At 37.3% G+C, this 16,769-nt stretch overlaps 2 protein-coding genes across 6 annotated transcripts in view; one reads left to right on the top strand and one right to left on the bottom strand.

The window, feature by feature from the left end:
* Window positions 1–10,408, top strand: part of LOC106879604 (uncharacterized) — a 45,647-nt gene extending 35,239 nt beyond the window's left edge. For 4 of the 5 annotated variants that reach the window (XM_014929254.3, XM_014929253.3, XM_089360199.1 and 1 more), the window contains 5 exons: window positions 282–430; window positions 1,369–1,460; window positions 3,787–3,873; window positions 6,425–6,740; window positions 8,911–10,408. In XM_014929254.3, coding sequence (XP_014784740.1) covers window positions 282–430; window positions 1,369–1,460; window positions 3,787–3,873; window positions 6,425–6,740; window positions 8,911–8,996 — 730 coding nt within the window. In that variant the 3' untranslated portion in view covers window positions 8,997–10,408. The remainder of the gene's footprint in view (window positions 1–281; window positions 431–1,368; window positions 1,461–3,786; window positions 3,874–6,424; window positions 6,741–8,910) is intronic. The other variant, XM_052971876.2, reaches the window with a different exon arrangement.
* Window positions 10,242–16,155, bottom strand: LOC106879603 (thioredoxin-like protein 4B). Its single transcript, XM_089360201.1, has 3 exons — window positions 15,958–16,155; window positions 14,154–14,305; window positions 10,242–12,406 (listed from the first exon to the last, which is right to left on the bottom strand). Exons 1-3 carry the CDS (start codon window positions 16,090–16,092, stop codon window positions 12,241–12,243), a joined length of 453 nt encoding a protein of 150 aa, XP_089216327.1. The 5' UTR covers window positions 16,093–16,155; the 3' UTR covers window positions 10,242–12,240.
* Window positions 16,156–16,769: the final 614 nt, after the last annotated feature.

Raw genomic sequence — 16,769 nt, 5'->3', positions numbered from 1 at the left:
TGTTCCTATGATGCTCAATGACTCGCTTCCTGGTAATCAGTCACTCAACAGAGATGGACATTAAAACTATCCCTCACCCTCCCTACAGTCCAGCATTGCTCCCTGTGACTCTTGGTTGTTCCCCAAACTGAAGGAGAACCTCAGGGGCAGTTGTTTTGAAGCTGTTCCACCGATTCCTCCAACCCAAGTACCCCCATCAAGTCCTCAGCCCTCTATATATATATGTGTGTGTGTGTGTGTGTATTCTTCATTTTTCTATATTTGGTTACTTGCTTTCTCAGGTTTCTTCCAGCTGTTTCCAGTGGGATTATTAAAAACTGTTTGGTCTATGAACAATGCTTTGAGGTACAACTAGCTGGGTTGCAACTTTTCCTCAACCTCTGTCATTCACAACAGATTATCAGTCAAGTGTGCTCCAACAACAATACCGGTATGTTTATTTGTTTTTTGTCCCTTGTTGTCATGCTCCCCTTTTTTGCTATTTAATCACTGTTTGTATTGGGTGGAGGTGCAAGTGTGGCTGTGTGGGCAAGAAGCTTGCTTCCCAACCATGTGGTCTTGGGTTCAGTCACACAGCACGGCACTTTTGAGCAAGGTCTTCTATTATACAATACTGGGCCAACCAAAGCCTTGTGAATGAATTTGATTGATGGAAATTAAAAGAAGCTCATCATATATGTGTGTTTGTGTGTGTGCATGCATATGTGTCTCAGTGTTTCCTTATCCTGACATTGTGTAATACTTAAGGCAGCGAGCTGGCAGAAACGTTAGCATGCCGGGCAAAATGCTTAGCGGTATTTCGTCTGTCTTTACGTTCCAAGTTCAACTTCTGCTGAAGTCAACTTTGCTTTTCATCCTTTTGGGGTTGATAAATTAAGTACCAGTTGCATACTGGGGTCGATCTAAAAAAAAATTTCAGGCCTTGTACCTAGGGTAGAAAAGATTGTGTAATACTTGTAAGTGATTGTCAGTCATACAAGCAGTGTTTATTCATCATTATCATCATTTAACGTCTGCTTTCCATGCTGGCATGGGTTGGCCAGTTTGACATGAGCTGTAGAAGATTGCACCACACTTCAGTGTCTGTTTTAGCATGGTTTTTATGGTTGGTTGCCCTTCCTAACACCAACCACCCCACAGAGTGGACTGAGTGCTTTATTCAGCAGAAATTTATCTGACCATAGGGAACATATTACTTTGCTTGGAAACAGGTAAGGGTTAGTGACAGGAAGGGTATCCAGCCACAGAAAATCTGCTTCAGTGAACTTTGTCCAACCCATGCAAACATGGAAAATGGACAGCGATGGCAGCTGACTGACTGACTCTGACAATGGCTGACTTAACTCTATACAACTTTTCTGTTTCCAGATGAATGCCTCCTATCAACCATATACAACATGAGTTACCAACTATTGAGAGATTCAGCCGAATGTAAGATTCCCATGCAGCTGTACCATACTGTGAGTTAATACCTAGTTTTACAAATGCACCTTGCATATTCAAAATAGGTTTTTCCCTTATTTTCATGTTTTGTTCTTCCATCTTGTCTCCTAATTGGTTTCCCCTTTTTTTCCTTTGTGTCATAAAATATAAGAGTTGGCATCTGGAAGAGCATCCTGCCATAAAATACTGCCTCAAAATGACCTACCCAACCCATGCCATAGATCAAAAGCAAACATTAAAATGGTGATGAAGAAGATGATGGCAGTAGCAGCAATATTGATTTTTAAAAAATTATTATTAAGGAGTAAGAGGAGACTGGTGAAATGGATATGGCTGGTCATGTGCTGTTATTTCTTGCAGATCGAGTGACTTCCCTGACTCATAGTTTCACTGCTATTTCTAGCATGTTTAGTGACCATGTTAAGCAAGAGTGCTGCACTCCTCATCAATATTAAAATTTGAAACTGATCCCTGTTAACATTATCTAAAAGTCCATTTGAGAAAATAATTTTCTCCTTAAGCCCGAGACAGAAATGAAATATTATTGCATCCCTAAGGCTATTTCAAGCACCATGATTACATCATCTTCATTTTCATCATTTAACATCCACTTTTCCATGCTTGCATGAGTCAGATGAAATTTGTTGAGGCAGATTTTCTATAGTTGGATGTCCTTTGTATCACCATCCTTCACCTGTTTCAAAATAAGGTAATATTTCTCATGACTAAACATGTTTTCCATGGAACACTGGAAAAAGATATTGCTTGTATGACGAGGCTCATTTATAGCCATCACATGATGTGTAGACAACAGTACACACACATAAATACATACATATAAAACCAGCTAACATAGTGTATATCTGTATATTGTTTATCTTAAAGAATAATCTATCCATACAAACTGAAATTCCAGAAGCACCTGGTACACACTATAAAGCAGTTGGCATTAGGAAGGGCATCCAACCATAGAAATAATGCTAAAACTGACAATTTGAGCCTGGTACAGCTCTCCAGCTTACCAGCTCCTGTCAAACCATCCAGCCCTAACCAGTATGGAAAACAGATGTTAAACAATGATGATGATGATGGATTCATTTATATTCATGAAATGTGTATTCCATGTAGTGTTGCAACAAATGTAATTAAGAATTACATATAACTACGTCAATTCCAATCATTGGGCAGCCTCTCTCTCTCTCTCTCTCACACACACACAGATGCATGATGGGATCCTTTTAGTTTCCATCTACCAAATCCACTCACAAAGTTTTGGTCAGTCCAAGGATAGAGCAGAAGACATTTGCTCAAGGTGCTGAACAGTGGGACTGAACATGAGACCGCATAATTTGGAAGCATCCTTCTCATGCACACAGTTACATCTACACCTATTACCTGGCTAATTATTGCATCAATGCATTTTAATTAATGTTACTATACAGTGTAATCATGACCTATGAATTTGTAAATTCATGTTTCATTGTTCCTTCTCTGCACAGACACACCTCTCTTCCCTCATCTTGTGCTAGATTCCCGAGCCCTGAAGAATTTTCTTAACATTTGAGGCAAATTGTAATACCTCAACCCATTCTTAATGAATCTTTATCTTCTAACTTGTTTCAGTCATTGGACTGTGGCCATGCTGGTGCACTGCCTTTTAAGGGTTTAGTTGAACTAGTCAATATTAGAATTTTGTTTTTTAAGTCTTGTATTTATTCTGTTGGTCTCTTATGCTGAACTGCTAAGTTACAGGGATGTGAACAAACCTACACTGGTTGTCAAGTGGTTGTAGGGGCCTGGCTCTCCACTGGTTATGACAGTTGAATGTTCCAGTTGATCCAGTCAACAGAACAGCCTGCTCATTAAAATTGATGTGAAAGCGGCTGAGCACTCCACAGTCACACATACCCTTAATGTAGTTCTCAGGGAGATTCAGCTTGACACAGAATGTGACAAGGCTGCCCCTTTGAAATACAGGTACTACTCATTTTCGCCAGCTGAGTGGACTGGAGCAATGTAAAATAAAGTGTCTTGCTCAAGGTCACAATGCACTGCAAGGAGTCAAACTCAGACCTTAGGATCATGAACCAAATGCCCTCCCTAACCACTAAGCCATGTGCAAAAACATGCATTCATACACACACAAGGGGCTTCCACACAGTTTCCATCTACCCAATTCACTGGTAAGGCAATAGTTGACCCAGTGCTATGGTAGAAGATATTTGCCCAGGGTTCTATGCAGTGGGACTGAACCCAAAATTACATGATTGCAAAGTAAGCGTCTTAACCACACAACCATACCTGTGCCAAAATATGTGTTGTTTTTTCTTCTTTCTTCTGCAGGTGATAGAAATTTTAACTACATTGTGTTCACAACAGCCATTGGGGGCATCTTGTCTTGTTGAATCTCAATGTCCATGTAACATGGAGGTAAGATAGGTTTTTTTTTTTCTTTTGTGGTCTTACTACCCAAAATGTCGAGAAGGGAACCACTAAGTGGTTGCACAACTTGCTAGAAACAACTACTAAATCTCCATCAAATCACATCTTAACACCTTAATAATGGAAGGATACATCAGACTATATAGTAACATCTGTCTTTCCTGCAGGCATGGGTTGGATGGCTTGACAGAAGCTGGTAAGCCTGGGGACTGTGCCAGCTCCACTGTTTACATTGGTATGGTTTTTACAGCTGGGTGCCCTCCCTAATGCCAACTACTTTACAGAGTGGACTGGGTACTTTTTGTGTGGCACCAGTGCTAATTAAGTCTGCTTTTTTTCTTTCTCTTTTACTCTTTGACTTAAACTTCAAACTTTCAAACTTGTGTCAACTGAATGTAATTTAGAAGGGATTGTATCCCCTATGATAGTTGATCACTCTCCACTTTGCCTCTAGGGGTATACCATGTGTTTAAATACTCATAGTATTTAGGATGTCTTGAGGTGTGTATTAAAGTATTCATCATCATCATTATTTAAACTGGCTGAAGGCAGTGAGCTGGCAGAGTTGTTAGCATGCTAGGCAAAATGCTTAGCCACACTTCACTTGTCACTACATTCTGAGTTCAAATTCCGTCAAGGTCGACTTTGCCTTTCATTCTTTCATGGTTGATAAATTAAGTACCAATTCATTGCTGGCGTTCGATGTGATTGACTGTCCCCCTCCCCACAAAATCTAGGCCTTGTACCTATAGTAGAAAGGATTATTTAAACTGGCCATATCCGGCCCAAGTATTCTACCTGTTTTGTTCAAACCATCCAGATCTGGACTCTCATTCCTATCCTACAATGACATCCTCAAAATAAACATGTCATCAAATTCTAATCATCACATCATCAAATTCTCAAAGCTATAAGATAATGCATGATTGATTAAAAACAATGGGAATAAATAAACATTACATTTAACAGTGTAATCTGAACACTAAAGGGTTAATGTCTGTTTCTTTCATGGTTTCTATGACTGGATGCCCTTCCTAATGCCAACCACTTTACAGAGTGTACTGGGTACTTTTTATATGGTACCAGCAGCAGTGAGGTCACTGAATAACGTCTCAGATTAAAACCCCTCAATTGAGAGCAGGGGGTAGTATTAAGGGACAGAAAAAGGTGTCTTGTATTATGTGGAAGAACATTGCCACTTCAAGTAGTGAGAGAAGTTGGTGGGGACGGTGAGTGGGCCAGGGATTGGAGACGATGTGTGGGTGAGTTCATGAGATTGTAAAAGGAGAGTGATAGATGGAGGGGGTGTAGTGATTGGGCACAGGTTGAGGGTATTTGGAGGACATGTTGGGAAAGAGATTCAGACAGTTGATGTATGTCACTTGCAGTTTTTCCTGTTCTTGCTTAACCCTTCTGATACTAATCTGTCCAAAACAGCATCTTGTGCTATGACACAAACTTCCTGTCTTAAAGTGATCTAAATTAAAACCTTCCATCAAAATTTCGTGTTATGTTCCAAACATCAGCTTGACAATGACAAAGTGATTTTACTTTATGCTTCATTATTTTCTAAACTAATTGAAGCAAAAGCAGTATATTTCAACAGAAACATGGTAACAAGAGGAGTTAATTCCATACCAGTCCTGGTTCAACAATCCAATACTCGTAACTGTTCACTCATGACTATCCTCTAGTTGTCAGGCTTAGTGTATCTAACTCTTTCCTTTTTATTAGAGAGTAAGGCATGATTTGAAGAAAATTTGGCTACTATTTCTAACAAGTTAAACAATCACATTGTGGATTTCCTATTGACTGACAGCTTATCATATTGTAGCAGAAAAGAGATTTCTGGTTTTCTGATGATTAACTACAATAAAAGGTAGGGATGGGAAGGAAATTACTAAAAATGTGTCACAGATGTATTCAAAATTGTATTTCAGATAGAACTTGAGACCATGCAGTTACAAAGCAAACTCTGTATCCACATAGCCATTCCTGTTCACAAATTTGTTTCACTATAATACATTTCACACATTTTAAACTAGATATCATGATCATTATTTTAACGTCCACTTTTCCACACTTGCATGGGTCAGACAGAGTTTATTGAGGCAGATTTTTCTATGGTCCAATGCCCTTCCTGTTACCAATCTCTACCTGTTTCCATGCTAGGTAATATTTCCCCCATGGCCAGATATGTTCTTACAGATAATTAGAAATGAATGACATTGCTTGTATGATACTCATTCACATCTATTACACCATGTCAGGACAAGGAGAGACACACACAAACACCAAATCCACTCAGAAGGCTCTGGTCAGCCTAGGACTGTAGTAGAAGACACGTGCCCAAGGTTCCATGCAGCAGGACTGAACCCAGAACCATGTGATTGAGAAACAAACTTCTTACCTCACAGCCATACCTGCACCTATGTATTAACAAACATTAATAGACACACACACATACATACAGGGGCAGGTGGAAATCTCAGTAATTACATGTCATTCCTTACTGTTCAACTGCTGTTTCTATTCCCAGTGTGTGAAATGTTGTGTCCACATTCTGTACCACATCCTTGAGCAACACCAATGTCACTGCAAGAAAGCACAAAGTACAAAGCTTGATGGAAGAGAAATGATTTGCAACAACTGCATGGATAGTAACAAGGAGAAACCAAATGTTAAGGACTGCACTTGTGAATATGTCCTTTATGAAGGGGCCTTACTGCTTTACACCATTAGCCAGAAAGAACAAAATTTTTTTGTACGTGACGTGTTGCACAAATACACGATTTTGATCAGTCATTTACAACACCTAGTGGAAATGAATGAAGAAAGCCAGTGGAAAATTGAAGGTAAAGAGATTCAGTATTTATCAACTAACAGCTTTTCTATAATTGTAGATGTTATTAAATGTGTTAGTCAACAATGAATGTGACTGTTTGATATCAATCTGCCTGAGATTACCTTTCACCTTCTGATAGAAACTTCTTGTTTTGAAGTAATTTAAATTTTAAAATTTCCATTGGACTTTTGTTAAATTAGCTTAATAGTGACTTACTGAATTCTTCTTTATTTTTCAAAATTAGCTGAAACAAAGGCAGTATATTTAAAAAAGATATGATAATGAAAGGGTTAAATGATCTAAATTAAAGCTTTCCATTAAAATTTCATGTTAAATTATGTTCCAAACACCAACTTAATAACGACTAAATTATTTTACTAAATTCTTCATTATTTATCTAAATTATTTGGAAGGTTCATTTCAACAGAAATATGGTACTGAAAAAGCTAAAATAGTTCTCCTATGTACTTGTGTGTGTTACTGACAAATACAGTGAAGTAAAGTCTTGTTAGCCTTGGTTCCTGAATATAATTGTAACACTTATGCTACCTAAAAGAATTTTAGATTACTAATGTCAGCATAAGTCACGGTGAACTCAACCTATCCTTGTTCTGAAAATGGTAAAATATATAACAAATCCAGGGATACAGAAGTTAAAGTAATCAGCTCTAATGATAGTTTGTGTGTTTCATTATTATTATCATCATTATTTTGATATCCAATCTTATGTGCTTACCTGGGTCAGACAGAATTCAGTGAGGCAGATGTTCTACAGTTGGATACCCTTCCTGTTGCTAACTCTCACCTGTTCAAAGCAAAATATTTCCTCATGGCTGTCTCATTTTCATGAAAGATTGGAAATCAACATTACTTGTGTTATGGTGCTGCTTGGTTACAACTATTACACAATGTCATGACAAGAAGACACAAACACGTGTACATATGTATGATAGGCTTCTTTCAACTTCTGTCTACCAAACTCAATCATAAGGCTTTGTTTGACCTAAAACCACCATAGAAGACCCTGCCCAAGATGCCATGGCTTTGTGTTTAACCCTTGAGTTTTTAAATCTGTCACATCCAGCCCATATAGTTTTCCTGCTTTATGCTCAAACTGGCCAGATCCAGCTTCTCACACCTACCCAACAATGTCGTTCTGAAAATAAACAATCACATCATCAAAATTTTGAAGCTACATGATGTGATTAATTCCAAATAATGTGAATATATATATATAAGCATTACATTTGACAAAGTATGCTGAATGCTAAAGTGTTAAAGAAATATTTCTATATCATATTGTATCCAGCCTTGCAGCTTGTCTAAGCTCAACATCATTTAACATCACTTTTCCTTGTTTCCATGGGCCTGACGGAATTTGTTGAGGCAGATGCCCTTCCTGTTACTGACCCTCACCCATTTCCAAGCAAGTTAACATGGAAAACATGGCTAGACTGGGAACAAACCTCGCATATGTGATAATGAAGATGCTTATTTACAATCACCACATGATATCCAAAAAAAATGTACACACACACAACAGGCTTCTTTTAGTTTTCATTTACTAAATCCACTCACAGCCCAGGACTATAGTAGAAGACACCCATGGTACTGCTCAGTGGGACTGAACCCACAACCATGTGATTGGGAAGCAAGCGTCATAACCATACAGCCATGTCTACCTCTATTAAATCCTAATAAATCTATCATCATCATCATTTAATCTCCCTTTTCTCTGCTTGCATGGGTTAAACAGTTTAACAGGAGCTGACAAACTGGAGAGCTGCCCAAGCTCCAGTTTTGGCATGGTTTCTGCAGCTGGATGCCCCTTCCTAATGCCAACCACTTTACAGAGTATACTGGGTGGTTTTACCATGGCATTGGCCCAGGTGCTTTTATGTCGCACCAGCAAGACAAGGACCTCTTGGCTAAGGGAGGTAGGCAGTATGACTGTACAGAGAATGCCTGTATGTTCTGAAAAGAATCAAAATTACACTAATACATATTTTATTCTATATTTCATTCGCCTTCGCCAAACTTCCAATAATACTACATCTTAGTCTTTCTCCAGTAATATAGACCCCCACTAATACAACATTTTCTATATTTGGATCATTCCCATGTTTTCTTTTGTCTATGTTTTAGTTAATGAATGTATTTGCTTTCACCTCTCTCTTCAGTCTCTGCTCTGAAGGAATTATGGGAATTTGTCATTGACTCTGATTCTTTGACAGAAGATGAAGAAACTGCAATGGAGACAAGCTGAAGAATTCTACACGGTACTTGGATTCGTTAAATAAGGTTGTGCTCTCCCAGATCAGCAATGCAATCAGGTTTCCAAGGGAAGTAATTAGTAACTAACCAGATTTCTTGGGGCCCAAAATGGGCTTTGTAAGGCTTAGAAGGAAGCTCTCTGAATTGTTCTGTAATTTACATTTGTTATGATTATTTTTCTACTTCATACCAGCCAAGATGTTATGGTCACCACCACCCCCGCCCAACACTTTTCGTTTTTTCAGATTGACGGCATCTTTATATTTCTTATAAATGAGACAATTATATGAAATATAGCGATGTAATAATATATTGTGTATATAAAAGGGACAGGACTCAATGGCTAGAGCAGTCAGCTCATTGACGTAAGGACCAGGTGACACTTTCCGTGTCTTGAGCAAGACTCATTTCATATTCCCTCAGTCTTCTCAGCTGGTTACAGCAGGTGCAGCCTTTTTCCTGCCATCAGACATCACGTCGTAGATGTTCCACCAGATCTGGATCTGAAGTGAGATACAGTCAGTAGGGTGCCTCTGTTTGCTTGCAACAACATAAGACACCTGAAAACTAACATGGTACATGTTACCGAGCTATACCCACATGCAAGTGAAAGCTGACTGTACATTTGGTGCAGTTACATTTGCACTCGTCAGTCTGTTTTATTACAGTTTTAAATCTGCAATCCTCTTATTTGTATTCTTTAAATTAACACACTGAAATACATTTTTATTTTCCTTACTACAGCGAGACCCACAGATCATTGTACAATTAGTATAGATGGTATGTTCTACGTATAGTCTCTTCAGAGTAACTTCCCTATGCCTTGTTGAGAGAGAGAGAAAGACACCTCCCTGAAGAGGATTATTTTATTCCTCTTTCGCACTCAATCCTTAAAGAAATCACTACTTCCCATCTACCTCGACCTATCCACTCAACTTCCAGATAACAACTCAGGGCTTCTGCTAATATGATTATGCCTCTGTGAATGTTTTAATCAGTGAATATAACAAGATGACTCCAACAGCAGCAGAACCACAAAATAAAAAAGGCAATGTACTTAGAACTATGCTAAACAAGCACATTGATGGGGTAGGGATAGGACAAAAACAAAAAAAAGTAAGAGGGCAGCAGCAGTTTTGAGATTACAGAAGTATGTTAAGGCTTATCAGCTGACATTTAGTTTACTCATATGATGTGTAAACATGAGAAATGTAGCTAACATCTCAAAACACAAAAATGTTATTTATTTACCTTTTTATTGATTTTATTTTTTATATATTTTTTATTTTACTTAAAAAAAAAATCAGCATAGTTTTTTTGTTTAAGTTTAAAACATTCATCTTACACCAAAAATTATAAAAATTAATAAAAACATTCAATTTAAATGATATATTTTTAAATTAATGTTGTTGTTGTTGTCATCATTTATTTAACCACAGAATAACCAGGGTATGACTTCAAGTGATATCTGGTAGTGGGGCCCTGTTTCAGGGGTTCCATTGTTTTGATGAGCATGGAACCACTCCGTAGCCACTAGGTCTACCCTGACTTAGAGTAATAGCACCTGTCAGGGTCATGGGTTTAATTAGCATGTCACAGAAATGCCTCTGGAAAACAGTCGCTCAAAGACACCTCAACAAATGCAGGACAGATGTGGCCCTTCAGCCCTTTAGTAGCTGCTCGTCTAAGGAAAGGTATCTTCATATAAATGCTACTGGGCTCCTGGCACTTGTTGCCATTTTCTAAGGCTACATGCTCTTCCTCTTGCCAACCCTCACCTGTTTCCAAGTAAGGTAATATTTCCCTATGGCCAGACATGTTTTTCAGAGTTCACTACTTGCATGACAGAAACCTTCATTTACAACTACCATGCAATGTCAAGCCAAAGAGTCAGCTCCCTCCACATACATATATATATATATATATGTGTGTGTTAGCATATATATACATAGATATTCTTGTATTGTTTTACTTGTTTTGGTCGTTTGTTTGTGGTCATGCTGGAGCACTGCCTTTAGTTGGACAAATTGATCCCAGGACTTAGAATAAGTACTAAGCTTACAAAGACTATCGGTCTATTTTGCCGAACTGCTAAGTTACAGGGACAGGCACACCAACATCGGTTGTCAAGTGATGTTGGGGTGACAAACACAGACACACAAACAGATACACACACACACACATATATATATATATATATATATATATATATACACACGATGGACTTCTTTCAGTTTCTGCCTACCAAATCCACTCACAAGGCTTTGGCTAGCCTGAGACTATAGCAGAAGACACTTCCCAAAGTTGCCACACAATGGGATTGAGCCCAGAATCATGTAGTTGGTAAGCAAGCTACTTACCACACAGTCATTCTTTTTTTAAAAAAAGGTTGAATGTGGATTCATTCTTTAATTGGAGCAGTTTCCATAAGATTTCTAAGATGATTCTTCATACTTTACTTTGAATTTACTGATGTAAATCGGCATAGATATGAAAGGTTATGTAAGTATATTAAGTATATGATTCAAGTTATAGAATGACGTTCGACAAATTCAGTCATATTTTTCGTAAATGGAGGAGATTAGATGTTAATATGGAATAAAAAAAATTTTTTTTATTTCGCTATACAATCGTTTCGTACAGAAAGATAAATTCATTCTAAGAATTTGAACAATGTGTAATTGCTCTTAGAGTTACGTCTATTTTAGACATGACTCCAAGAACAATTACACATTACAAAAATTAGTTAGAACACCATACCCATGTAATTCTAAAGTCCTTTTTTCTTTATTATTATTATTATTTTCTTATTGTGCTACTGATGAATACTCTTTAACAACTCAGATTCTTAAAATGAATTTGTTTTTCTGTACAAAACAATTGTATAGTGAAATAGATTAAAAATATGATTGAACTTGTCGAACTTTGTTCTATAACTTAAATCACTTAATATATGACAGGCTTATTTCAGATTCTGTTTACCAGATCCACTTACAATGCTTTGGTCGGCCCAGAACTATAGTTGAAGATATTTGCCCAAGGCGCCACACAGAGGGATTGAACCTGGAATCTTATAATTGAGAAGCATGCTTCTAGCCACACAGCCATGCTTGTATATATGTTGATCTTCAAACTTAATCATGTCAGAGCCATGAGATATGAAAGTGGTTGCCAGGAACTGGTGTTGAAGATGACCAAGGACAGATGGAAACAGATGTTGGTTCACCTGGATGACATTATATGTCTTTGTAAATTAGCTCATATCGAGGTACATTGCGAGGATCCAGGGGGCTTTTCACAATTAGTTTTCCTTTCATTGCTCCTCGAAAAATAACTTCTACCACATCAATCACGTCCTGTTTTGTCTTGAAACTGCCAACAAATTTGGTGTGATCTGGTGTTCTAGGAAGTAGAAAATAATATATGGAAAAAAAAAACATAAAAGTAATAGGCGAGGAAATTATAAGCAAAAGACAAAAAATGGTAATGATAAAGAATAAAAATCCTCCTCCTCATTTTAACATCCACTTTTCCATGCTCACATGGGTCAAGCAGAATTTATTGAAGCAGATTTTTAATGGCCAGATGCCCTTCCTATTACTAAACCTCACATTTCCAAGCAAGGTAATATTTCCCCATGGCCAGAAATGACTTCACAGAATATTGGAATGAATGACAGTAACGCTCGTTTACAACAGTCACATTATGTCAAGGCAAGGAGACAATAACACATACATGCACACACACATATAGATTTATACATATGGGTGGTGGGGCTGCAAAATTCCTGGCTTTGGATAAAATAAAATACAGCAGGATCAGTCAATTATGATTTTATTCAAGATATTCCCCTCTCAGATTCATACACTTATTGCAATGGTCCTCCAGTTTTTTCTAAGCCCTGTAAAAGAACCAGGCCTTTTGCAGTACCCTTAAAGTCAGGAACTTTTCAGCACTCCCTCATATATGTAAGAGGCTATTTTCAGTTTCTGTCAATCAAATCAACTCAGAAGGCATTAGTCAGACCAGTCTTATAGTAGAAAATACATGCCTAAGGTGTCAGGCAGTTGGACTGAACCTGGAAGCATGTGGTTGGTGGTTGGGAAGCAAACTTCTTACTACAAAGACTTTTGCTTACCAACCACATCATCATTCAATGTCTACTTTTCCATGCTTGCATGGTCCAGATGGAATTTATTGAGGCACAAATTCTCTACAGTTATCACTAACTCCTCCATTTCCAAGCAACAAAATATTTTCCCATAGTGAGACAAGTTTCTCACGGAAGGCTAAAAACGAACATTACATGTATGATTTTAATGCTCATTTACAACCATCACATGATGTCTAGACAAGAGTCACACACATACACATAATGGGTTTCTTTCAGTTTCCATCTACCAAACCTACTCACAAGGCTTTGATTGGCTTGGGGCTAGAGTAGAAGACACTTTACCCAAGGTGCCATGCAGTGGGACTGAACCAAAACCCACATGGTTGGGAAGCAAACTTCTTAATTACACAGTAACACCTGTGCCTAACAAAGACATCGGAAATATTCTCCAACTGAATCAATGAGGGAGCTACCACTTGGTTGAGCAATTTGAAAAAGATATATGACAAGGTAAAAAGTAGCATTCCAAATCCTAACCTTCTCCTTTAGTGCAGAATATACTTCAAACCTGAGTAACAGCTCAAACTCTACAAAGCTTGAGTGAAACCCATGATGCAATGCTGCTTCCACAACTGGGAAAGTACTTTTAAAAAACAAAAAACATCTTAGACTGTATCCAAAAGAAGACCATCCTCATTATTGTCAAGAACCCACTAATTCACACTAGCAGCAATGTAGTTCACAGAGGTGTTGCCTCCTCAGTAACTCTACTACTACTACTCATCAAAGTCAGCTTCATGTATCCTCCCCACCTGACACATCTGCCTTTCCTCATTTCATAACTCAGTCTGTCTCCCTTCTCAGGCTTCCACCATAAAATTCCTTTCCAACCTACATTGTTCCTACACTCGCTGAACGTCAACCACATCAATCTCACAAATCTGTGAAAGGTCATCGGCATTGACCCTTCCTTCTGATTAAATGCAACAAAAATAGAATAATTAAAAACAAACAAAAAAATCAAGTTAAACTTACTCCCAATCAACTTTGATATGTTGAGCATTAAAGAAGAAAATAGTTGACGGTATCAACGTAATGTCAAAGTAATGAACATATATTGGAACACTGTCAACTTCCACAGTATAGAAGACAGCCATGTTACTCAGAGCTTCCATAACTTTGGAAAACTATGGGAAAAAATAGAAAAGGAAAAAAAAAATTAAAACATCATTGTTTAAACATCCGTTTTTCCATGCTTGGCATAAGTCAGGCAAGAGAATGTTGAGGCAGAGTTTTCTACAACCAGATGCCTTTCTTGTTAATCCTCACTTAGATTCTAAGGGAAGTACTATATTCTATACTCCTGGTATATAAAACGACAAATGGTCAAGACTTTTGTATGTGAAGAACTGGACACAAATAATACGATACGAATAAGACTTTTGTTTAAAGGCTTCCCTACACATGTCATGAAGACAGAATAAAGTAAATGGAAATGGGTAGAGATAATAAAATGTGATTTGGTTATTTCTACCAAACAGAATGACTACAGGCTGAAAAGCCTTTTACCACTAACAAAAAAAAAACATCTTATCCTTCGTAATTAGCAGCGACAATATGTAAACACCAGTTGATACTTCGGCTATTTTGATACTGTTAGCTCTAGTTAGGGTGAGATACAAAGATAATTTTGAAAAGTCCCGACAAAAAGGGAGAAATTCCAGGGTATATAGGAGAGCAACCCGGAAAGTCAGCCGAATAGGCAAAAGTAGCTGGGAGGGGACATTAATTTTAATCGTGAAAGATTCAATGAAGAGAAGATTTTTTTTTAATGCGAATGTCAAGTGTTTCAAAATGTGGGATACAAAAAACTGGAAAAAATGAGATTCAGACTGACAAAAGAAAAGGAAATTATCTTGGCACTACTTAAATACAGAGGTCCCGATGCATCTACATAACGATAGGTTTTTGCAATGCACTCATTAGGGGGTTAATTTTAGGGTTGGGGTTACATAGCTGCGTCGGGACCTCTGTATTTAAGCAGTACCATTATCTTTTGCGATAATTCAGGAGAAAAGATAATAAATTTAAACAATATTACACAGTAAGAACATGGAGTAAAAAAAGAAACTAATAAAGGCCAGTGATTTTCAAGGGAGGGGAAAATGCGATTTCATTGACCTCAGTACTTGGGTATTGCTTGTTTTATGAACCCCGAAAGAATGAAAGATAAAGTCGATCTCGTCAGTATTTGAACTCAAACGCAAAGCGCCGGAATGCCGCTAAGCATTTTGTCCGTTTCTGAGAAATTAACCCCACAAAGTAACGGGTTATTATTAGGTTGTCGCCTTCATGATTAACCCAAAGATTTTGTATAAAAGTGAACTTACACCGGGCGACATTCGAAATCGGATCATGGATTCAGCTCACTACGAGGCGAAGACGGAACTACGAACCCACAAGGAACCTTCTATGCCAGTCATGGACAACCTTCGGTCCGCGGGCCTTTCTGGATGACACGCTTAACGAAAAATTACCTTGGATTTCTCTAGTAGCGCGGCTCGCCAGATGATGAACAATCTCATGCGGCCTGAAGGTTGCCCAAGCCTCTATGCAGTCACATTATTCGTTAGGAATAGCAGCCGAATATCCTTTAAGTCATACTCTATTGTTTTATCTTCAAGAAAGAAGGTATTCAACACTGTAATTCTAAATATACTAAAAGAGAACGTCGCGGAAGGAATGCCTTTCATTTAAGATCTAACAGGGGGAGAAACAACAAAAACTTTACATTTTGGTTTTAAGCAAACAATGAAGTAAAGTTAAAATGTTCACTTACAATATCATCTATTTTAATGCATTCAAGATCGTCCGCTCGCCCAAAGCGAAGGACAAGGACTTTTTCTCGTGTATCTAAAATAGCTCTATCTATTTCTTCTTTGGTTTGTAAACGAGGAAGGAGAATACCTGCCATTCTCGTTCAATTAAAATCTTACTCAATTGATGAATGGAACAGACGGTCGCTTACATCCACAGAAATATGCCGCACGAATGTTTATATATATATATATATATATATATATAATGTATGTATGTATATATATATATATATATATATATATATATATATATATATAATGTGTGTATGTATATATATATATATAAATAATGTTTGTGTGTATGAAATATATTTTTGGGGGTGTATTTTTCTCAAATTGTTTTCTTAATATATTTGACCAATTATTTGGTACGCTGGAGACCGAAATTATCCCGGATTTCTGAATTATCTGGAAATAGTCTAAACGTATACTTGAAATAAATTATGAAAACTAAAAAAACTAAATTATATTCAACATTCAAACAAATACACATCTAAAGCTGGGTCTGTCTGATATTTATTAATCCATTTAGAATTGATAAAATATATCACACTGTACCATGTATATAGTATAATGTCAATAGGATGAAAATTAAATGAAGAAAAATTAAGAACATGATTTTATTAAAAGATACAAGTACAAATTAATACACTTGTAAAGCAGAGTGTGTTTAATCGTTAGCACTTCAATAGAAAACTATCTCATTACACTGTATGTAAATTAAGCAACTTCAAAAACAGGCTCGCTTTACTCAATACAGGGTACAGTATAT

This window comes from Octopus bimaculoides, chromosome 11 (assembly GCF_046866305.1).
Source record: "Octopus bimaculoides isolate indiv1 chromosome 11, ASM4686630v1, whole genome shotgun sequence".
Lineage (NCBI taxonomy): Eukaryota > Metazoa > Mollusca > Cephalopoda > Octopoda > Octopodidae > Octopus > Octopus bimaculoides.
Note: the sequence above shows the minus strand (reverse complement) of the source record. Positions and strands in the feature narration are given on the sequence as shown.